At 43.4% G+C, this 23,790-nt stretch overlaps 1 protein-coding gene across 2 annotated transcripts in view; it reads left to right on the top strand.

Annotated features, from left to right (window-relative positions):
• The window catches only part of SLC22A18 (solute carrier family 22 member 18), a 158,754-nt gene that overhangs the window by 11,446 nt on the left and 123,518 nt on the right, over positions 1-23,790 (top strand). Inside the window, exons 1-2 of one of the 2 annotated variants that reach the window (XM_053285224.1) lie at positions 16,134-16,233; positions 23,084-23,299. In XM_053285224.1, the coding sequence (XP_053141199.1) occupies positions 23,120-23,299 (180 nt within the window). In that variant the 5' untranslated portion in view covers positions 16,134-16,233; positions 23,084-23,119. Of the gene's footprint in view, positions 1-16,133; positions 16,234-23,083; positions 23,300-23,790 lie in introns of those variants that run through there. The other variant, XM_053285223.1, reaches the window with a different exon arrangement.

Below are 23,790 nucleotides of genomic sequence, written 5' to 3'. Positions count from 1 at the left end.
AGCTGGAGCAGTTTGCTCAGGAAGAGTGGGTCAAACTACCTGCTGACAGGTGCAGAAGTCTCATTGAGAGCTACAGGAATCGCTTGTTTGCATTGATTGCCTTTAAAGGTTGTGCAACAAAATATTAGATTAAGGGTCCCTTCATTTTTGTCCATGCCATTTTCATTTCTATTATTATTTGAAATATTCTTTTGCATCAAAACTCTAAAGCAAAGTCTGATTTTTGTTAAATGTGGAATAAACAATAATGGGTGCCAATTACTTTTGTCAGTTTCAAGTTATTTCAGAGACAATTGTGGGTTCTTCTTCTTTCATGGAGGGGTACCAACACATTTGTCCACATGTGTATATGGCAGTTTTCTGTGTAACTGAAAACTGCCCCCTGCTAGTTAGTCTCCTGCTAACTGGGCAAAGAGGCACCTTTTACCATGGTTATTCTCTTTATTTAGCAGGGGGAGAGTAACTGGCCCTATCCACCCCCAGCACAGTACCTCCAGTGACTGTTGCTGGTGTCTATCTTGTGGGTTTTTTAGAATGTGAGCCCTTTGGGGACAGGGAGCCATCTTATTTATTTATTATTTCTCTGTGTAAACCGCACTGAGCCATTTTTGGAAGGGTGGTATAGAAATTGAATTAATAATAATAATAATAATAATAATAATAATAATAATAATAATAATAATAGCTTTACTGGGAACAGCCTATATTCTGCGACAATATCTATAACAACAGCAACAACATTGACAATAAAGTTCTGGCATCCCAGGTCCTTGGGAAGGACTCGATGTCTGGATAAAACAAACCAGTCAATAACACCTGTCTGACTGTGTAAAATAAAATAATAATAATAATAATAATAATAATAATAATAATAATAAATAGAGCAAAGAAAATTAAAAATTGGACTGCTCCAGGCGACGATGAACTGCATGGCTTTTGGCTTAAACACCTAACAAGCCTTCATAAACAACTATCAAAACAGTTCAATCACATTTTGCAAGGAGGTGATATTGAACAATGGCTAAGAACTGGGAAAACTCATCTCATCATGAAAGACCCAGCAAAAGGTGCAGTTCCAAGTAATTATAGACCGATAACCTGTCTGCCAACCATGTCCAAATTATTAACTGGAATAATGGCAGATGAAGTGATGCAACACTTATTAAGTAACAAACAGCTTCCAGTTGAACAGAAAGGAAATTGCCCGAACACCAGAGGCACAAAAGACCAGCTGCTGATTGACAAAATGATTTTAGAAAATTGCAAGAGAAGAAAAACCAATCTGTGTTGCATGGATTGACTACAGGAAAGCCTTCGATTCATTGCCTCACACATGGATACTAAAATGCTTAGAAACAACTGGTGTCAGCAAAAACATTCAGATATTTATTTTAAAAAGCAATGAGCATGTGGAGTACACAGTTAACAATCAATGGCGAGACACTTGGACAGGTTAGCATTAGAAGAGGCATTTTCCAAGGGGACTCACTATCCCCTCTGTTGTTTGTAATCGCCATGACCCCACTTTCACTAAACAAAACAGGCCACTACTAAACAAAACAGGCCTTGGATACCAAACATCTAAAACATCCAGTAAAATAAATCATCTGCTGTACATGGACGATCTGAAGTTGTATGGAAAGTCCCAGTCAGAAATTGAATCACTGCTAATCACTGTCTGTATATTCAGTAGCGATATAGCAATGGAGTTTGGACTAGACCAATGTGCTGCATTAAAAATGAACAGAGGGAAAATAACAAAAACAGAAGGAATAGAACTGCCCAATGGAAGCAAGATCAAGAACCTGGAAGAGAAAGAACATTACAAATACTTGGGCATTCTCCAGGCTGATAACACTGCACACAATGAAGTTAAAAGAAAAATTGGAAGTGAATACATCAGGAGAGTTAGAAAAACCGTCAAGTCCAAACTCAATGGCGGGAACACCATACAAGCCATAAACACCTGGGCTATACCTGTTATCAGATACACTGCAGGAATAATAGACTGGACCCAGGCAGAACTAGAGACGCTAGATCGTAAGACCAGGAAAATCATGACCATCAATCATGCTCTGCACCCCCGCAGTGATGTCGATAGGCTATACCTCCCTCACAGCTCAGGTGGAAGAGGAATGCTGCAAGTCAATCAAACAGTAGAGGAGGAAAAAAGAGGCCTTGAAGAATATATAAAGGACAGTGAAGAAGATGCACTTAAAATGGTCAATAATGCGAAACTATTCAACACCAATGAAACAAAGCAGGCCTACAAGAAAAAACAAGTCAAGAATCAAGCAGAACAATGGAAAAATAAGCCACTGCATGGTCAATATTTGCACAATATAAGTGGAAAATCAGAGATCACCAAGACCTGGCAATGGCTTAAGAATGGCAACTTGAAGAAAGAAACAGAGGGTTTAATACTGGCTGCACAAGAACGGGCACTAAGAACAAATGCAATAAGAGCAAAAGTCGAAAAATCCACCACAAACAGCAAGTGCCGCCTTTGTAAAGAAGCAGATGAAACAGTGGACCACCTAATCAGCTGTTGTAAAAAGATCGCACAGACTGACTACAAACAAAGGCATGACAAGGTAGCAGGGACGATACACTGGAACATCTGCAAAAAATACAAGCTACCTGTAGCCAAAAATTGGTGGGACCATACAATTGAAAAAGTTGAAAAAAATGAAGATGTAAAAACATTATGGGACTTCCGACGACAAACAGAGAAACATCTGCCACACAATACACCAGATATCACTGTAGTCGAGAAGAAAGAAAAACAAGTTAAAATAATCGACATAGCAATACCAGGGGATAGCAGAATAGAAGAAAAAGAAATAGAAAAAATCACAAAATGCAAAGATCTACAAATTGAAATTGAAAGGCTGTGGCAGAAAAAGACCAAAATAATCCCAGTGGTAATTGGCGCCCTGGGTGCAGTTCCAAAAGACCTTGAAGAGCACCTCAACACCATAGGGGCCACAGAAATCACCATCAGCCAGTTACAAAAAGCAGCTTTACTGGGAACAGCCTATATTTTGCGACGATATCTATAACAACAGCAACAACATTGACAATAAAATTCTGGCATCCCAGGTCCTTGGGAAGGACTCAATGTCTGGATAAAACAAACCAGTCAATAACACCTGTCTGACTGTGTAAAATAATAATAATAAGAAATAAAACCTGATATCAATGCTTTTTCTGGTTACATATTTTCTTCACTATTTATAGAGGCGGGTCTCACAATCCATGAGACCTGCTTTTACCAAAACTGTGGGGAGAGCGGGCTAAGCCCACTCTCCCCGCAGACGATCAGGGCAGTAGCCCTGGGCAGCCAGATTGGCCACCCACACAATTGCCGGCTCTGTGATGGAGCCGGCAGGGGCTGGGTGTCATGTCCCCTAGCTCTGACAGCGAGGAAGAAAGGGAAGCTGTCGGCATTCCAGCCGAGTCTGGAATGTCTGAAGGGCAGAGCCCGACTGCAGTGGAATTAGCTGACGGTTCAGAACAGACTCAACAGCCTGAACCAGCAGAAAATGTCAGCGACCAATCGGGGGATGATTTAGGCATTGGAGCTCCACCAACGCCACGGCAACGCAGGTGTTTCAAACGCAGGCCACAATTGGAGGCGGTGCGGAGGAGCAAGCGCCTGTTATCGAAGGCTGACAAGCCGTAAATCCTGACACCTGGGAGCTTTCGACTGGCTCCATAAATTGGAGCCTCTGACTCCCACTCATTGCTGAGTTTCAACAATTGTCATTCACCCACAGCAAGCAGCCGAGCCGTGTACTTCGCTGGCCTTGGGCCAGACCTTGACACTGGGGAGCTTGGGGGCCGTGCAGCCCCTGGAAGCTCCAGTATGCCCTGCGCGAGTGCACAGGGCATATTGGGGAGACCCTCGGAGCCGGGAGGCGGATTTTTGCCTCTCCTCCGGGGCTCTACTCATGAGTAGCTGTGGTGCGGAGCCGCACCGCGGCTACTCACAATCAGAGAGCCCAGTTTTGTGGAGCACTTGCTCCGCAAACCCGGGCTAAAGGCAGGGGTACTTGGGTGTGTTACCCGCCTAGGAACCACCGGGCTCACAGCTGAGCCCAGTGGTTCCCACGATTGGGAAAAATTGGGCTAGACTTTCCTAGCCCGATTTTTCCCTATTGTGAGAATAGCCCCATAATGTTTTAAAACAAGTTGTTCTAATAAATACTAATCTGCCTACTTTCCTTCCACTATTCCTACAACTGGACTAAATTTTGTTCAGATCGGTTAGGTAATCCACATGTTAGACTTCTTACACCTCAAACATTCACATGTCTGCCATTGGGGTGGATGACATCATTACAAGTTGCACCATTGAGGTCACTCACTACAATTGTACCAAATTCGGTTCAGATCATTTAGGAGGTTCACAAGTGAGCCCACTCGTGCCTCAAATGTTTATGTATCTGCCATCTTGAATTAGGGTGGATTACATCATCAGAAACTACATCATTGAGGTGGCCTTGTGTGTAACTCACTACAACTGTACCTAATTTGGTTCAAATTGGTTAGACAGTCCACAATTTAGTTAGCCCACTTTTGTCTCAAAAGTTCACACATCCATCATCTTGGATTGGGGTAAATGACTTAATCACAAACTATGTCATAGGGGCATCCCTATGTACTCCTACAGCTGTTAACCTACTTGCATCTCAAACATTCATGTGTCTGCCATCTTGGATTGTGGTAGATGACATCATCAGAAACTATGCCACTGGGTTTGGTTCAAATTGGTCAGGCAGTTCACAAGTTAGCCCACTTGATTCTCAAAAGTTTACACGTCCATCATCTACATCATCACAAACTACACCATTGAAGTGTCCCTGTGTGTCACTCACTACAACTGTACCTAATTTGGTTCAAATCGGTTAGGCAGTCCACAAGTTAGCCCACTTGTGCCTCAAATGTTCACGTCTGCCATCTTTGTGGGTGACATCACCACAAACTATGCCATTGAGGTGTCCCTATGTGTCCCTATAGCTGTAGCAAATTTGGTTCAAATTGTTTAGGCAGTTCACGAGTTAGCCCACTTGCACCGCAAAAGTTTATGCATCTGCCATATTGAATTGGGGTGGATGACATCATCACAAACTATGCCATTGAGGTGTCCCTATATGATCCTACAATTGTACTCGATTTGGTTCATATTGGCCCAGGCATTGTGAAGTTTATAGGGGGAACACATACATGGACACACAGAATGCCAGGTGGTTTTATAAGCCTACTGGAAAGGCTCATAAAAATGCCCTAGAAGGAGTGTTTGAGTTGGGCTGACCGAGAGAAGGTACTAATGGTTTACCCTGTACAACCATTTTATTTAACACTAGCTGAACTGGGCACAGAGCATCTGCACCTCTAGTTCTCTTCTCGGCTTTCCTTTCTCCCTCCCCACCTGATGGCCGCCGCTTGGCCGTTCTCCTGGCCAGCAGTTTCTTTACTCCCACCCGCTATCCAGCAGCTGCTCGCAAATTCTCGTGAGAGCTGCCACACACGGGATTAGCGACAGGTATGTTTAAGAGATAGATAGATAGATAGATAGATAGATAGATAGATAGATAGATAGATAGATAGATAGATAGATAGACAGACAGACAGACAGACAGACAGGTAACCAAGACTTCACTGCCATTGATTTTGGTATGGTAAAGTGGTCTTCAGAATGTTCCCGTATTTGAAAAGATCATGATTTAGTTAGTATGTATGCACTTGGTTAAACATGAGCAAGGTAAATCCTGATCTCTGTACATATTGCAGGATACAAAAGACCACATCACATAAATATTGCCAGTGTACCTTGCTGATGTAATCTGCATTTGCTGCCGGCTCGTCTGGCGGCTACTCAGGGATGGGCCTTCTCCATTGCTGCCCCGAGGCTTTGGAATGTGCTCCCTAGTAAAATAAGAGCCTCCCCATCTCTGACAATTTAAAAAAAGTCTTTAAAGACACATCTGTTCACCCAGGCTTATAACAGATATTATTTTAATTGTTTTAATGTTGTTTTTAGAATATTGTGGTTTGTTGTTGTTGTTGTTTTAAAAAATTAAAATCGTTGTGTTTTAAATTTCTTGTTTTTGTTTTTAACTAATGTTTTACCTTTGTTTTTATCTTGTTGTAAACCGCCCAGAGATGTAAGTTTTGGCCGGTATAAAAATCTGTTAAACAAACAAACAAACAAACAAACAATGTAATTGGTTTTTGACTCATTTTATAATCTCATGGAAGATCCTTCAGTTGCCTGACACACTATCAGAGCTTTCAATATAAGCACTGAGGAAAAGTGTAGATGAACCATAGCACATCTTGCTTGGGTATGAGGAGGAGTGCTTTTCTGAGCACATGATGACATATTGGAAGGATTAACTCCCAAGGGCATGTGCCTCCCCCCACTTCCACACCTGAACACGCCTTTCCACTTTACTATTTAACATCTGGTCATGGCCCTTTGCAGCTCCTTTTTAAAATTAACTGAAACCAGTTTTATTGCAATTACAATCCTACACTCACCTTTTATTTCTTAATGAATTATTTCTCCTTAAACTGCTCCTGTTGTTTGCAGGGGAATATTGGGTCTAAGGCTAAGGCCGCATTTACACATAATGGCAAATTGTGGGTAGATGAACTGTGGTTAATTTTTGTAACCGTGAATCGCATTACAGAAGACCGTCCAGCCGTAGCCCAGCAGCCTCCAGTTTCAGGTCAGGGAGCCATTTCCTCTGCCTGGTCTGCTGGAGCCACATCCCAGCAAGCTCTGTAATGCTTGGGTCGCCAGACTGTGGGCAAGGTGTCAGGATGTCTGCAGATTGTGGCAGCCATTAGCCACAATCTTCAAGGGGGTATGCTGAGCATGATTGTGCCTTTTCAGAATGGACCGCCTGCCCTCGGCAGGGAAAGGGCATTTAAATCCCTTTAAAGGACAGTTAAGCCCTTCTCTTGACAGCAATTTCACCACCACTTTCAAAAGAACCCAGCAGCAAAACAGTCTCGTACAAGCACAATTACTGGCATGGGGGGGGGGGCGGGTTCAGAGGGGCACTATTTTTCTGTTACTCTGGGAAGGGCTCATGATGGCTTCCTAGGAGGGAATATGTACATGAGGAGGGCAAAGGATCCTGGGGTCTGGTCCACTGTGACTAATGATGCTCTTGAGATGTCAGACCCCAGCAAAGCAGTCCAGGAACACACAAGCACACTCCTGTCCCCGTATCGGTTTGCCACCTGAGGATTAGCCCTCTAATGAGAGGGCCAGTCCACTGGGTAGGACCAGAGACTCAGTGAGCTTCGGGCCGCTGTCGGACTGTGCTCTCATGAAGTAGGCCATCCAAATGAAAAGGGAACCTGCTTATGTGGGGGCCCCATTCTCTCTGGTAAATAATTGAATGTGTACACTGTGACTCCCTCCTCTCCAGGCAACCCTTTCATACTCCGAAGGAGTAGTGACCACTCTATGTGTCCATGGTACCGGGTGGGCAGATAGGGAAACGCTGGGACTGGGGACAGATCTTTATTCACATTCAAATTTTCCAGGTTTGGACCAGTGTTATGGCACATGCAGAACTGCAGCCGCGGGGAACCACGGGAGGGGGAAGCCCTGATTATCAGAGGGACTACTTACTTGGACTGCTTTTTTGCGGCAGTTGCCAAGACAAGGAAAGGTGTTGCTGGGGTATCCGTCCCTGTAACTTGCTTGTGTCAAGGAACCAGGCCAGGTGGCAGCTGCTGTCTGGCCCATATGAATGTCTCCGTGGCCCTTCGTACTCATGAGAGAGTGGTCTGCTCCCGAGCAGCATCCATTGTCATCACACAGAAAGAATCTCTCCAGTGTCTGGAGGCAATACTACTCCTGCTGAATGATTCTTCACAGGAGTAACACCAGAGACTGCATGCTTTTACCCAAAGGGAAGGGGCTGGGTCTCTCTTTCCCAACTGTATTAAACAAAAAATAGAGGAGAGCCATTCGAGAATTCCTGGATGGGGCTACCTTTTAAACCTGACCTCGGGTATTTCTGTCCTACCATATGTTCTATTTGCAGCAGTCTACTCGATTCAATTTTGGAGACCAAAACACATAGTGTGCCCATCTTGCCATCCAGTCCCTTTTCTCTTGACTGCCAGAGGTGGGAACAAGAAACACAGTGAAAAGTGCATCCCCCAATGTGACTTTTGGGATGGGACAATGCATTGTCTCTGTTGTCGGGAAATGGCTTGAGGAATGCAGAGACAGGGCATGGGGCAAATGCTTGGAGAGGTGGCCAGCAAGGGTGAGGTAGGCAAGTAGTGGGTGCAGGTCTGGGCTGCCATCTCTTTGGTTTTGGTTTCAGAAACAGCATGAAACCCTGGTTATGGCATTTCTAGATTGCATTCTGATGTAACACTGCTGCCTTCAAACCTCTGTTTGGAGCAACAAAACTGACTAGAAACTGAAGGTTCAAATTGGAGTATGGAAAGGAAAACTGCAGGTTGCTTTTGCTGTGAAATCACTGTTTCATGAATTTGGACATACATAAATTCCAACTTCTGCCCTATTCAGCTTGACATTATGTGCGAATGGGGTGATTATCTGTTGCCTCTTTTCATCCTTCTCCTCTTCCTTTCCTCTCCTCTCCTCTCCTGTTGCTGCTGTTCTGCACAGACCCCAGCCCAGCGTGCCCCCCCTTCAAAAAAAATGTTGTGGTGCTCTGCAGTTGCAGTATGCTTAAATCAGCCCTGGGAGTTATTAGCACATGGCTTCATGCTTTGTGCTGAGCCTACTTCCCAGAGTACGCTCAGTTTGAAGCCTTCTCTGGGAAGAGCAAAACCAGCTTCAGGGGGTGAGCAAGCTTTTCTAAACAGAACGTCTAGCCTTTCCCCACTTCAAACTAACTAACAGGAGGAGGGGAGATTTTGAGGGGCTGGTTTCTCTTTAAAGGATAAGTCCTAGTCTATTTGCCAGGGCTAGATAACTCCTGTGGCAGCCAGTTTTTGTTTGTCCCTGCCTGGAGGGGGTGGAGTCAGCTAGGGCTGTGGGAGGCCCCACATTCATATTCCTGAAAGAGGCTGTTTGGACAGTTAAATAGCTGACCAATACTGCTGAGACCTATCCTTCTAATAACCCTGTGGGTGTCACTACAAGGCCTGAAAGGAAATGTGCTACTGTGGATGTGCTATTGCCCTCTAGATCAAAATGCTGACAGTGACTGGGAGTTGCAGCAGGAAATCAGGGAAGTGTGAAGGAGAGGAAGGGCTGTAATAATGGGTGACTTCAATTACCCATACATAGACTGCGCAAATTCACAGTCAGGTAATGACAAAGAGGTCAAATTTCTAGATACGCTGAATGACTGTGCCCTAGAACAGTTGGTGTTGGAACCAAGCAGAGAGAAGGCTACCTTGGACTCTGGGGCATAGCCACCATTGTGCGAACGGGTTCAAAGAACCTGGGCCACCAATGGTAGGGGCTGCTGAAGCCACCGGGGCTGGACCTAGGCTGCCGCTCGGCTGGCTCCGCACCAGCTTGGACTCACTCCTGAGTGGCACCCAGGACCTAGGGCGTGGTGTCAGTGTCATCAACCCTCTAGGGAACAGTGACCATAGTGCGGTCAAATTCAGCATACAGGCAGGGAGAGAAGCACTAAGGAAGTTTAACACAGGCCATAAAAGGGAAGAAGACTTCCTTCTGAAATTGTAAGGCCTGTCCAAATGAAGAGAACAGAAAGAAGCACAAACTATGGCAAAAGAAATGCAACCAGGGTGGACCCTGCATAGCGAAGGGGACAAATCATGCTTGCTACCACAAGAACAGCTCTCCTCTTTGGAAGCTGGAAGCCAAGGGCAGTGATGGGGAGCAGATGGAGATGGGCAGTGATGGGGGAGTGGATTTCACATCTTGACTGGAAATGAGTAGCCACCTTTTAGCTGTTGGCCTGTATTATGGAATTTTTTAGGTCTGTTTATTCTCCAGATTGTCTCAAACAAACATTGTCCAGATTGTCTCAGACCAACTCTTTTGCTTGCTTGCTGTCTCTTTCACCACCACAAGAAGTTTTTCTTCCTTTCCTTGTCACTCCTTCACATTATGTTTCTGATGGTATAAATTCAATGCAGGAGGCTTATAACTCTGGGTAATGAATGAAGAGCAACTGGCACCAGCGAGACGAGTGACATCCTTTGAGTGCAGAAGTGCTGTCAGATCCCCTGTTGGATGATCAGGGCCAAATTGCCCATGACGCTAGAAGCATCATTGTGCTCTGCTCTTCTTCTTTTTAAAGTAACAGCTGTGAGGGCCCAGTCCATATTTGGACCATGATATAGGAGCAAGAGGAGAGTTTTAACCCTTTCCCTCTATGCCATAGTCCTGATGAAAATCTCTCCCTGCCCCCCAACTCAAACTGCTATTTGTCGCCAGGAGAACAGCTGCTGTAGACTTGAGTGGAAGCTCAGTACTACAGAAAGCTGGCTGCAGAGGTCTGGCCTCTGTCTATTAAGAATTGTTGCATTTTCTCCCTTCATCCAGTTCTTTTCATAGATGTTGTGCTCCACCTGCTGTTTCAAAAGTGGAAGGAGCAGACCACAAATAAGTGTCTAATAAAAAATATTTTAGTTGCAAAGAACAAGGATGGTGGCTTCGTTTCCCTTTCAGATCTTTGTGAAAGAAGAAGGGATGGAATGTGCATTTTAAGAAATTACGTGTCCATTTGGGAGAGGGATTGTAATCTTGGTTGTGGAATGGTCAAGACAAACACAAGCAAAATCCTTCCATAACTACACAAGCTATGTTGTACACTGTACAATTTCCTCAAAAATAATTTTAAAAATAAACACCCCAATTTAAGTTATAGCTATAAAAGCGCTCCCTGACTTACAAACACCCGACTTACAAACTATCTGTACTTACAAAAAAAACCTCCATAAAATGAAGTCCCCAACTTACAACCACCAATTTGTACATATGAACAAGTTGTCCCTCATAGCAACTATATGCATTCTGAATTAAGTACATCCCACTTACAAATGAACTTTTGGAACACAACCCGTTTGTAAGTTGGCTACTCCCTGTATTTACAAGCTTTTGTTCATAACTGGGAGCATGAGAAACCTATGAGGCTTTTAAAGGAAACCCAAGATTTTCAGATGATGGGCTTCACTAAAAATCCAAATGTGGGTCTGTTTAGAACAAAAGTTGATACGGCATGGCATGCATGGATTTTTTCTGGGGGTGGTGTCACCAATCCTATACCCCACTCCCTAGGCATTTGCCCCATTGAATTCAATGGGAACTGGCTCAATCTGAGGAGGACAACTGCGCCCTCTCCCCCCCCCCCCACTGACACCCATGCTGGTATGGGAATTCCATGGCTGGAAATCACATTGCACAGTCAAGCAGGCATGGAGGCTGGGATTTTTGCTGCACTCCACTCCTTTTCACTTGCATAAATATGTTCCTGAGGGCCTCACCATGTCAGTTTCCAAATTAGTTAATCTCTATGGATTGATTTGTGTGTTCCTCTTCTGAAAATTAAGTTTTCATATCATATCGCCCTATGAGCAGATGAAAAAACAGTGAATTAATCAAGATATTTCAAAGCTCATTTTAGTATTTGCTCTTCATCCAGGCTGAGATAATGAATGAAAATCACTTCTTCCTGTTTCTCACACTGTAAATAATATCAGGAACAGTGATAACAAATTTGAGTAGTTCCCACAGGCCTCCTCAGCTGAAGAATAAATGTCACTGCCAGTGTGTGATATCTCAAACACTATAATTCAAAAAGTAGTCCCTAGTCACCAATTTTCTTTCACCTGCATAAGCTGGATAGCTTTCCCCTTTATTAATCTCTTTATTATTTAAGAGAATGTTTTCTTCACCATGATCCCCTCCGCCCATTAAGATCATCCAGAGAGGTTCATCTACAGTTGCCACAGGCCCACCTGGTGGCTACTCAGGGATGGGCTTTCTCCGTTGCTGTCTCAAGGCTTTGGAATACACTCACTGTTGAGATAAGAGCCTCCCCTTCTCTGACAACTTTTAAAACGTTAGTCAAGACACATACGATAAATCTTTATTGTCATTGTCCTGTACAGAACAACGAGATTGAAAGAATCTACAGCAACCTCTACAGGACCTAACAAGAAATAACTAAATATATCCCAATATACCACCCCCCCCATATACCCATTGCTCTAAAAAAACTCTAAAAAACTGAAAACAAAAACCCCATCAGAAACTGTATTTTGCTGCGTTCAGAGCTAACACCGCTTTTGGATAGAAACTATTTCTCAAGTGGCTGGTCCTGGCTTTTATGACCCTGTACCTCCTTCTCGAAGGCAAAAGCTGAAAGAGATCATTTCCAGGGTGCGTGGAATCCTGCACTATCTCTACCGCTTTGTTAAAACTCCTGGTGGCATAAATTGGATCTAAAGTGGGAAGAGTACACCCAATTATTCTCTCCGCAGTCTTAACAACCTTGGACAGCAATGCTCTTTCCCTGACTGTGCAGCTCCCAAACCACACACAGATTCCATAGGTTAATACACTCTCTATGGTACAGCGGTAGAACATCAGCAGTAGATTATTTGAAAGACTATTCTTCCTGAGAGTCCTCAAGAAGTATAATCTCCGCTGTGCTCTCTTCACCAAATCTTTGGTGTTTGCTCCCCATATTAGACCATCTCTTAACTCCATTCCCAGAAATCTAAACACCGAAACCCGTTCCACACAAATCCCTTCAATAATGAGTGGCTGAATGTTCGAATTGCATTTCCTAAAATCCACAATGATATTCTTTGTTTTCTTTAAATTGAGGAATAAGTTATTCTCCCCACACCACTCTGTCAGCCGCTCCACTTCCTTCCTGTAGGCCGACTCCCCTTCTCCAGCAGTAATCACAGATGTGTCATCTGCAAACTTAATTATCTTATTGCTGGGGTAGTTGGGAACACAGTCATATGTGTAAAGCGTGTACAAAAGTGGGCTCAACACGCACCCCTGCAGCGTCCCCGTATTTATACTGAGATCCGCCGAGACATGGGAACCCATCCTAACCCATTGAGAACGATCTGATAAAAAGTCTAATATCCACCTGCATAAGCACGGTGGAAGCCCCAGATCTAATAATTTGGGCACCAATCTATATGGAAGAATAGTATTAAATGCAGAGCTAAAGTCAACAAAAAGCAGTCTTGCATAGCTCCCCTGTCTCTCCAGGTGGGTCAGGACAGTGTGTAGGGCCATAGCCACAGCATCCTCCGTGGATCTCTTCTTCTTATATGCAAATTGACCGGAGTCAAGTCCAACCGGCAGACAAGCCATAATACGATTTCTCACCAATTTCTCAAAACATTTCATTATAATGGGTGTAAGCACCACAGGATGAAAGTCATTCAGACTGTCTATGTTAGATTTTTTTGGTAGAGGTATAATATTAGGGGATTTCAAGCAAGGTGGAACAGTAGCTTGGGCCAGAGATCGATTAAAAATCTTCATAAAGATTTCAGCCAGTTGTTCCGAGCAGTCTCTCAGCGCCCTACCAACCACTCCATCAGGGCCCATAGCCTTCCTCATATTTATTTCCTTCAATATCCGTCTCACTTCCCCCTCTTCCACCCTAACAACGTTTCCCTCAGGGAGTAAGGGCGATGACTCTGGCAGCACTGCTGTAACCACTGCCGGTGTCACCTCAAACCAGGCAAAAAAGGTATTCAGCTCCCCCACCAGGGAGGCACTGCTCTCTACAGTTGGTGGACCACTAAATCTGTAGCCGATAAGCTGCTGAACCCCCTGCCACACTTGTCTGGTGTCATGACTGCTCATGTGGCTCTCAATTTCCCCCCTATACACAGCTTTTGCCTTCTTGATACCCCTCTTCAGATTCGCCCTTTCTATACCATACAATACCCGGTCTCCAGTTCTAAAAGCAGAATTCCTGGCCTTCAACAGCCCCTGAACTTCCCCTGTCATCCAGGGCTTCCTGTTTGGATACATCTTTACATGCTTTTTCCTGGTGACGTTGGCTGTACAAAATTTAATATAGTCCAAAACCGTTGATGTATAAATCTCCAAATCTTGATGGTCAAACACATTCCAATCAGTCTCCATCTATTCAGCCAGGCTTTTAATTAGATTTACAATTTTAATAGATAGCACTTTTAGCATGTTTTAAATTTTAGATTGTTTAAACATTTCAATTTTGTTTTAATGGTATTTTTATTGTAAACCACGCAGAGATGTGAGTTTTGGGCAGTACAGAAATCTGTTAAACAAACAAACTAACTAACTAACGAATTGTGCAGGCATGGAATGGGCTATCACTTTGTGGTGTGCATGGAACCTGTCTCAGCAGTTCAGTTTGAATTCAAGCAGCCTGGTTCCAGCCTCTGCACATACATGACCATGCATGTGATCATGCAAACAGTCTCTATGCATGCATGGAGGTCACGCAAATGGGCTCCGCACATGCACAGAGGCCGGAACCAAGCCACTGCCAGCCCTTGCTGACGGGGCCTAGAGGGGCCTTTACTGCCACTGCCGAAGAGCCACCAGCATAGCCCCTTGGACCAGGCTGAATGCCTTTCGGGGGGGTGGGGGAGTCCAGTTCAAGCTATAGCCTGGTCCCAGTGCGAGCACTGAGTGGCTGGCTGGTCATAGGGGGGAATGGTGGGTTGGGTTGGTTCGCTGCCGCTGCACGCTCTACTGTTACCACTGCAATAAGCAGTTCAAGAGTGCCTCCATCTCTCTTCTTTTTGGAAACAGCATCAGCAGGCCCCAGGGGGATGGCGAGTCAGGTCACCACCGCCTCCCCACCACTACAAAAGGTACTGGTATTACTGGATGCCTCAGCGCCTCTTTCTTTAAAAAAAATTTTTTTAAGAGGCTCTCCTCCATATCCCTCCCCCACATTAAATGTAAGACAGTTGAATTGATTCAGAATGACTCAAATCAAAACCAATCTGAATCGAATCAGGCCTACAGGGAGATTGAAGTTGAATTGAAACCCATGTGTACACATCCCTACCACTGCGTGTCTCAAAACAGCAGTAGGCATGCTAGCTGGTAGGATGTGGACTGCATTTTCCCACCAACAGAATATTGCAGTTTGAGTTTTTGTTTGTTTGATTGATTAAGTGCCATCAGGTCAGTGACGACTCTTAGCGACCACATAGGTAGATTCTCTCCAGGATGATTTGTCTTCAACTTGGCCTTTAAGGTCTCTCAATGGTGCTTTCATTGCTGTCGTAATCGAGTCCATCCACCTTGCTGCTAGTCGTCCTCTTCTTCTCTTTCCTTCGACTTTTCCCAGCATTATGGACTTCTCAAGGGAGCTGGGTTTTTGCATAATGTGTCCAAGTTATGATAGTTTGTGCCTGGTCATTTGTGCCGCGAGTGAAAATTCTGGATTGATTTGTTCTATGATCCATTTGTTTCTTTTCCTGGCTGTCCATGGTATCCTCCTCAAAAGTCTTCTCCAGCACCAAAGTGTTTAGGAGTATGCATTTTCTTCACAATAGAGATGCAATTACAGAGTGTGATTATGTCTAGATAATAGCAGTTGTATATTTACTTCACAAGAAAATGGTTTTCTGGAAAGGTCCTTGTAGGTTACACATATAACTAGTGTCCCATCTCATGTTTGCTGTCAACCTCAGAGCAGAAAGCTAAAACTACACTTGGAGAAGAAGCAAAGCAAGGGGGAGAGCAGAATGCCCTTGTTCTGTGACCAGAACCTATTGCATCAACTTTTGCCACAAAGTCTATAAGACTTGGCTTGAGTTGGATAACATTACCAAGTCTTATCTTCCTTGTGGCAGAAATTGTACTGATTTCCTCTGTTTCGTTTAGACCAATACTTGTCTCAACCCCTTCATCCTCCCCCTTCCCTTCCTCCCTTTTCTGTTTGTTTCTGTCTTTGTCTCATACCCCTACCTTTTTGTTGTAATGACTTTGTTATAGTATGGGACAATTTGAATAAAACTGTTAATTTAAAAAGGGGGAAAGAGATGGAAAGAGTAACATTACATGCTACACGTTGCATTACTGTAGCAGGCTTTCGATTTTAGTTTGACTGCTCTGCTCATTCTTGGTAATTTTTACACAGTCCCTCTTACATACAAACCAGGAAGTGAGATTAAGCATTTTGCTTTCACTTCTCGAGGGACATAAATGCAAGCACTGGTTTAAGCTCCATTAAATTAATGTCATCATCAACCTGCTATTACTCTGTAAGTAAACCTGCCTTCTTCAATTGTAAATATGCCTGCTTTCATCTATTCATTTTGTGATTAATTTTGCACAATATTTTAATTGAGCATATCCTTTGAAGAAATAAAGTGGTAAGAACCCAAAGGATCAAATGCATGAAGAGAGTTATTGGAAGTCATTCTGCATTCACTATGTAAACCACCAACAAACGATGTGGAGATATACTTGCTAAGATTACACAAGTGGATAGGGCAGGCTAAATTCCCATTTCCCAAATGGTTGAGTTCTATCTCTCTGTAAACAGCAACACATGTAAAGTTGATGAAAAGTACAATTTCTGACTTGATTATACCCTACTGTGTGCATTCCTTTTTGTATGAATCGGTATCCAAGAGCCAGTGGCAAAACAGCCCACAAACCTAACTATGTTCAGAGCTGTCACTGGATGTAACCTTAAAATGCAGATATATAAAAAATCCAGTGTTGTCCATACCTGGATAAACAAGTAAGTAGAATGGGATTCCCAGGGTATTTTGAGATAGTGATATCTCTTCTTCTTTGCTGTTTCCTATGGGCAGTGTTGCTGGACTTTGAGATGACATTGAGCCCCTGGTAGATCTTGCATCCATGATTGGCCTTTCAATTTGTGAAAAACCAGTCTTTTTTCAACTAGAAGTACTTCTTTCCTAACATGAAATCAAAAGGCAAAATATTGTAGCCTCTGTGGCTCGGAGTGCCGTTTATCCGCTTCGGCTGATAACGCCAACTGTGACCTTACCTGTATGGAGATAGCTTGGCCACAGTTATTCATGCTCTGGTAACCTCTTGCTTCGATTACTGCAATGCATTGTATGGGGGGCTGCCTTTGAAAATGGACTGGAAATTGCAGCTAGTACAAAATAGGGCTGCAAGGTTATTAACTGGGACTGAACCTTTTGAGCATATTACGCCAGTGCTTCATCAGCTGCACTGGCTCTCAGTCCGTTTCTGGGCCCATTTCAAAGTGCTGGTTTTAACCTTTAAAGCCCTCAGTGGCTTGGGACCAGGTTACCTGAGAGAGCGCTTTGCCCCATATGTCCCATTTCGGGTCTTAAGATCTTCTTCGGAGGCCCTCCTCTGAGTGCCCCGCCAAACAAGATGAGGCAGGTGGCTACTACAGAGATGGCCTTTTCAGTGGTTGCCACCCATTTATGGAATAGCCTCCCTAGTGCGGCTCACCTGGCACCGTTACTTTGTTCTTTTAGATGCCAGGTGAAGACCTTTCTGTTCACTCAGGTTTTTAAAAACTGATTTTTAAAATTGATTTTAAAAAGTTTTTAAAATATTTTGTATTGTATTGTGTGTGTGTGTGTGTGCTATGATTTGTGGTATTTTATGTATTTTTATTGGATATTCTTTAATGTTGTGTTGTGAGCCGCCCAGAGAACAATTTATTATGGGGCAGCTAACAAATAAAGTGGTTTGTTGTTGTTGTTGTGGAAGGAGGAAAAGGTGTGGGTGGTTATAGTGGAAGCTGTGGAGGAGTGGCTATCTGTGTGGATGGTAACTTACAGGACGGATGGCCCCCATGGGTGCCCCCCTAACTTCTCTGCCAAAACATACCTATTCTCCTGCTGCACATCTCTTCCTCTTCTTGTGCCACATGATAATTTGTTTTTCTAATAGTTGCAGTTGCTCCCCAACTCCCCTTAAAAAGAGGGGGGTGTTTTACAGTTGTTCAAAGGTTATACAGCCATTCCATTAAGTGAAATGTTTTGCCATTTATTGGTAACTGCCCATCCTGCTGTTTCCTGACCACCAGATTTTATTTTCCTAACTTTGCACAGAGATTATTCCCCCCACCTTTTTTTCTTTTTCTTTTTTTGTTCTCTTACCAGTCTTGAAATCACCTTAAGTGGTACTGCAGGGAAATGCTTGGCTAACAAGCAGAATGTTGCCAGTTCGAATCTCTGCTGGTATGGGAAGCACCTATATCGGGCAGCAGCGATATAGGAAGATGCTGGAAGGCATCATCTCATACTGCACAGAAGATGGCAATGGTAAACCCCTCCTGTATTCTACCAAAGAAAACCACAGGGCTCTGTGGGCACCAGGAATCGAAATCAACTTGATGGCACACTTTACTTTAATTTACCAGTGTGGAGATACACTGTTCTTCTTTTCTTACAGGTATACACAAATGATTACTTTAAAAAAAAATCTTTTTCCTGGGGGAAAAAAAAGGCACAGCAGCAGTGGTTACAGTGTCTGAAATACCGGGAGACCTTGGATCTGCTTGTAGCAGGCAGGAGCATATATAGGGTAGGGCAGGCAGGGCAGGTGCCCCGGGTGCCACTTGAAGGGGGGTGCCATTTTTTTAAAATTAATTTTTTTTAAATGGCTGCCAAAAATAAAATGGCCACTGCACATGCTCAAATGTCCTCTGTGAGGCCCTAGGCCATGCCAGGCCTCAGAGAGGCCATCTGAGCATGCGCGGTAGCTATTTTGTTTTTAGCAGCCATTTTTAAAAAACAAAATTTATTTTTAAATATAGCCACCGCACATGCTCAAATGGTCCCTGCGAGGCCCTAGAGGCCAGTGGGGAGAGGGGGAACCTTTGCAGACTCCCCCATGGCCTTTAGGAAGCCCTCGAAGGGGCTACAGGTGAATAAAAAATAATATATATATAATATAAGTCACTGTACACATATTTAGTTTGGCACTATGTACAGAGAATCAGGGCTTGTGAATACTGAGCTGAAGCTTATGAGCTAGGATTGTATTCATTTGCTCTTACTTTGCTTCTTGTGATAAGTGAGTTAAATGTGATGTCTTAATAATATGGCTATTAATGGTGAGTTTGTCTTTGAATCAGTGTGAAATCCTTAGTATTAAGGCCCACTGGAAGTTTCTTGCCCTCTTTCTCTCATTTTAACTGTCTTTCTGAAATACTAGAATATATTCCAAGCAGTGACACAGTTTACTCTGCATATCCTTTAATTATTTTCAGAGTATCTGGGAAAAGTCAAATTCTCCATTTATTTTTAAAACGTATGTAATAGTGATGCTACAATGCATAGTAGAGAATTTGACAGGCACTTCTGTTTAGTTTTCCAAGTACACCTCCACATAGTATTTGGGTATTTCATGAGCCCCAGCCTACGGAAAATTGTAGTTTTCCAGCACTTTTTGGTCTGGCTACGTCCACTGCTAAATAGTTTTTGAAATATTAAAATATTAATGAGCTTGTCTTGTATTTTTCAGCTGATATTGTGGTAAAGCTATCTGAAAAATGGGTGCCGGGTGTTTGGACAGGGGGCGCAATTCCAATGCTTGCCCTAGGCGCTATTTTCTCTAGATACGCTTCTGGTAGCAGGCATTTAGGAACTTATTTCTTCACTCCTCCAAGAGATCCAAAAGATAATACAAGGAGAATTAAAATGCATAAAGTTAAGCTTGTGCCCCAATAGTAACTCCTTGAGGTATTTGATTGAAATCTGGATGGTATAATAGGCTCCCAAGGGTCTACTGTGCATCTGATATTTCACTGTCCTGACAAACAACCCAGTTATAAACATTTGAGTGATTTCCAAGATAGCCAATGGCTGAAGCATTTGTAAGAAAGACTGAAGCATCAGGAAAAATTAAAAAAGAGGAAATTGTGCATATATGCATGTTTACTCAATAGTAAGTCCCAATTAATTAAATGGGGCTTGCTTCACGGAAACTACATAAAATTGCAGCCAAGTCACTAAAGGGAAAGATTCTGTGGAGGAAATTATTTTAGGAAGTGAATAATTAAGAAGCAAAAAAGTGCAGAGAAACATTCATTCATTCATTCATTCATTCAATTTATATACCATCCTTCCTAAAGTGGCTCAGGGCAGTTTACATTAAAATCAAAAACACATAATAAAACAATTAAATTTAAAAAATTTTTTAAACCAGATAAAAACTAAAACTAGATATCATTAAAAGCCAGGCAAAAAGATTTGTCTTTAGGGCTCTCCTGAAGGCCTCCAAGGAAGATAATCCTCTTATATCCACGGACATGTATTCCACAACCCAGGAGTGACAACTGAGAAGGCCTGATCCCAGGTTGCCACCAGATGAACTGGTGGCACCTGAAGACAGACCCCCACCTGATTATCTTAATGAGTAGTAGGGTTCTTGTAGAGTAAGGCACTCTCTTAGGTAACCCAGACCTAAGCCATTCAGGGCTTTGAAGGTAATAACCAGCACTTTGTACTTTGCCAGGAAACATATTAGCAGCCAGTGCAACTGTTCAAGAGCAGGCATAATGAAGTCTCTCCAGGATACTTGAGAGACCAATATGGCTGCCGCATTTTGAACTAACTGAAGTTTCCAGACTACATACAAAAGCAGCCCTACATAGAGTGCATTGCAGTAGTCCAAGCTGGAGGTTACCAGCTGGTGTAGCACTGTTTCCAGATCATTCTCCTCAAGGAATTGGCAGAGTTGTCAAGTTGTCGAATCAATTGCAGCTGGTAAAAAGCGCTCCTGGTCACAGCCTCAACCTGAGGCACCAGGGTGACCCCCCAGGTCCAAGAGAATTCCCAAGCTATGAAGCTCTTCTTTCTGTGGGAGTGCAGCCTCATCCAGAACAGGAAGTACTATCCCATCTTACAGATTACAATCCCCAACAATGAGCACCTCTGTCTTGCTTGTATTCAACTTCAGTTTATTATCCCTCATCCCGCCCATTACTCAGCCCCTGTAGGCAAGCATTTAAAGGGCTAATGCCATTTCCTGATATTGATGACAAGGAGAAATAGATTTGGGTGTCATCAGCATATTGATAACACCCAGCACCAAATCCCCTGATTATCTCATCTAGCGGTTTAATGTAGATGTTAAAAAGCATTGGTGACAGAATGGGGCCCTGAGGAACTCTATATAGTAGCTCCCATTCTGAAGAACAACTGTCACCAAGTGCCACCATCTGATATCTACCCAAGACATAGGAGTGGAACCACTATAAAACAGTGCCTCTTATCCACAAATCCCTCAGGCAATCCAGAAGGATACCATGCTTGATGGTATCGAAAGCCACTGAGAGATCCAAAAGAACTAGTAGAGTCACAGTCTTTCTGTCAATTCCCTGGCAAAGGTCATGTATCAGGTCGACCAAAGTAATCTCAATCCCATAGCCTGCTCTAAAGCAAGTTTGAAATGGGTCTAGATCAGTGATTCTCAAACTTGGGTCCTCAGGTGTTATTGGACTTCAACTCCCATAATCCCCAACCAAAGGCCACTGAGGCTGGGGATTATGGGAGTTGAAGTCCAATAACACCTGAGGACCCAAGTTTGAGAATCCCTGGTCTAGATAATCAGTTCTCTCCAAGATCACCCCGAGCTGGTCAGCCACCACCCTCTTAAACATCTTACCCAACCATGGGAGGTTGGAGACTTACCTATAATTATCCATCACCAGGGGATCCAGAGAGAGCTTCTTAAGAAAGGGTCTAACCACTGCCTCCTTCAAACAAGGTGGCAGTGAGGTATTAATGATATCAACCAGGCCAGCTCCAACAATCTCCCTGCAAGGGAGCCATGTGGGGAGGTTCAGCCATGTTGGGCAAGGATTCAAAGAACAGGTGGTAGGCTGTCCTGCTCCAAGCAGCTTGTCCATATCATCAGGAGTTACAAACTGAAACTGATACAATCTAAAATTGCAAGAGGGATTGCCAGACGCCTCCCTAACTGGCCCTGCAGAAATATTAGAGTCCAGATCAGCCCAAATGCAAGAGATACTGAGGAGAGTCTCATGATCAGTGAGACTCGTCATAAGGAGGTTTGCAGGGAGAGTGGGCTTCGCCACAGTGGAGGAGCAGTGGGAGTGACAAGGAGGGGTTGCAACCAGTGTCCTCTCTAATTATTTCCATCTGTGTGAGGAATGAGTTTTGTTTTGGGAGGCGGTATCAAGGCAGTGTGTGCTCAAATGCATTCACAGCGGGACCTTCGTGACCAAATCTGAGCAGGATCTAAAATTAATTGAGCGGACATCAAAAAATGTGTGAGAGCAAACACATGCATGGCTTAGAAGGAACACTGGTTGCAACCTGCAGTATCCTCCTTGGTGTGTGATAGAAAACAGCAGAAGCGTTTTCAGATGGCAACCTTACCGTGACTTTACATTGGGAGGGTGGGTGTGCGTTGACATATCATCCAGATTTACTCCAAAGTCTGTGCAATATTTCAGAGAGCACTTCACACACGATTCGGGTTTCTCCCTCCGTACTGGAACCAAGCCTAATTTATGTCCAGGGTTAAAACATCCTCTTTTTGCATCGGAGTATCTGTTATGCCCCAGACTCACAGTAAAGCTCCGCAGTAAACTCATGGTAAATTTTGCTGTTTGAAAAGCCTCCAGGATGAACTAGTGCAGGAATGGATATTGTTTAACTTCTTAACTTTCAACTTCTAAATCTGATTTTAACTGGGTCCTGTTTTTAGTTATTTTACTTATTTTATTAATGTTATGTTTTATAATTGTTTTTCATTTTTGTGAGCTGCCCTGAGCAGTATTGCACTGGAGGAGTGGAATATACATGTTTTAAATAAATAAATACTGATAGATGTGGATGCTCAGCAATAGCTCCTGCAAATAGTTCTTACACAAGCCCACTGAGCATTCCACACAAAAAAACCCTTCTTCTGGAAATACCCCTAGTTCTGTAAAGTGGTTATATTTACCAAAGTTGATTGTAAAACAGGCCAGCCTAGAAGGTTGATTATCCTGAGATGGTTATAAAAGGCTAGCCAAACCTATGACTCAGCAATCTTACTCCATGACTTTTGCACTGTATAGTTAATGAGCTTGTATTCCAATGCTAGCTGAAAGTTAATTTTCATCTTGCATTCCTCCAGGCAAAACAGTGTGCTTGACAGCTTTTCCTGTGCAGCATGAATATAGGAATCCATTCCGAAAGGGAACATCAAAGACTGAAATTGACAGAGAAGTCTTTGGAGAAAGATGATAGCAGATCAGTAAATATGACCTCAAGGCAATGGGTGATCCGAGTCGTCTATCTGATTACAGCTGTGGACTTGACTTGCATGTTCATGCAGTTTGGGGTTGTTCCAGTGAGTATGGAGGATCTTTTACTTCTTCATGGGGGTGGCCAAATCTTCTATGGAATGGTGGCAAACTGATCTATGCTGCCAATTAGGAATCTGTTTAATTGTGTCCTTTGTTCTGTGGAACTATGTGCAGCTATCCTTGGAAACACTTCAGTTAGTACAAAATGTGGATGCAAGGCTACCAATTGAGACTGGCTACAGAAAATACATTTCATCTGTTAGCTATACTGGATGCCGGTCCATTTCCAGGCACAATTCAAAGTCCCCACAAAAACCCCAAATGGCTTGGGACCTAAGGATGCTTTCTACTCCAACAATCTGTCCAAACCTTATGATCTTCATCAGAGGCTGTCCTGCCAGGAACACTGTCCCTAGGCTGTCCACTACCATCTGAGAGAGGGAAATATTTCTGGCAGCAAACAGTGCTTTTACAGGGAGTGGAGAGAAGCCAACGTCACTTTCTGATCTCCCTCTCCATGTTCTGCCCTGCTTCT

The sequence above is a fragment of the Hemicordylus capensis genome, chromosome 1 (genome assembly GCF_027244095.1).
Source record: "Hemicordylus capensis ecotype Gifberg chromosome 1, rHemCap1.1.pri, whole genome shotgun sequence".
Classification (NCBI taxonomy): domain Eukaryota; kingdom Metazoa; phylum Chordata; class Lepidosauria; order Squamata; family Cordylidae; genus Hemicordylus; species Hemicordylus capensis.
This window is presented reverse-complemented; position numbering and strand designations above follow the sequence as displayed.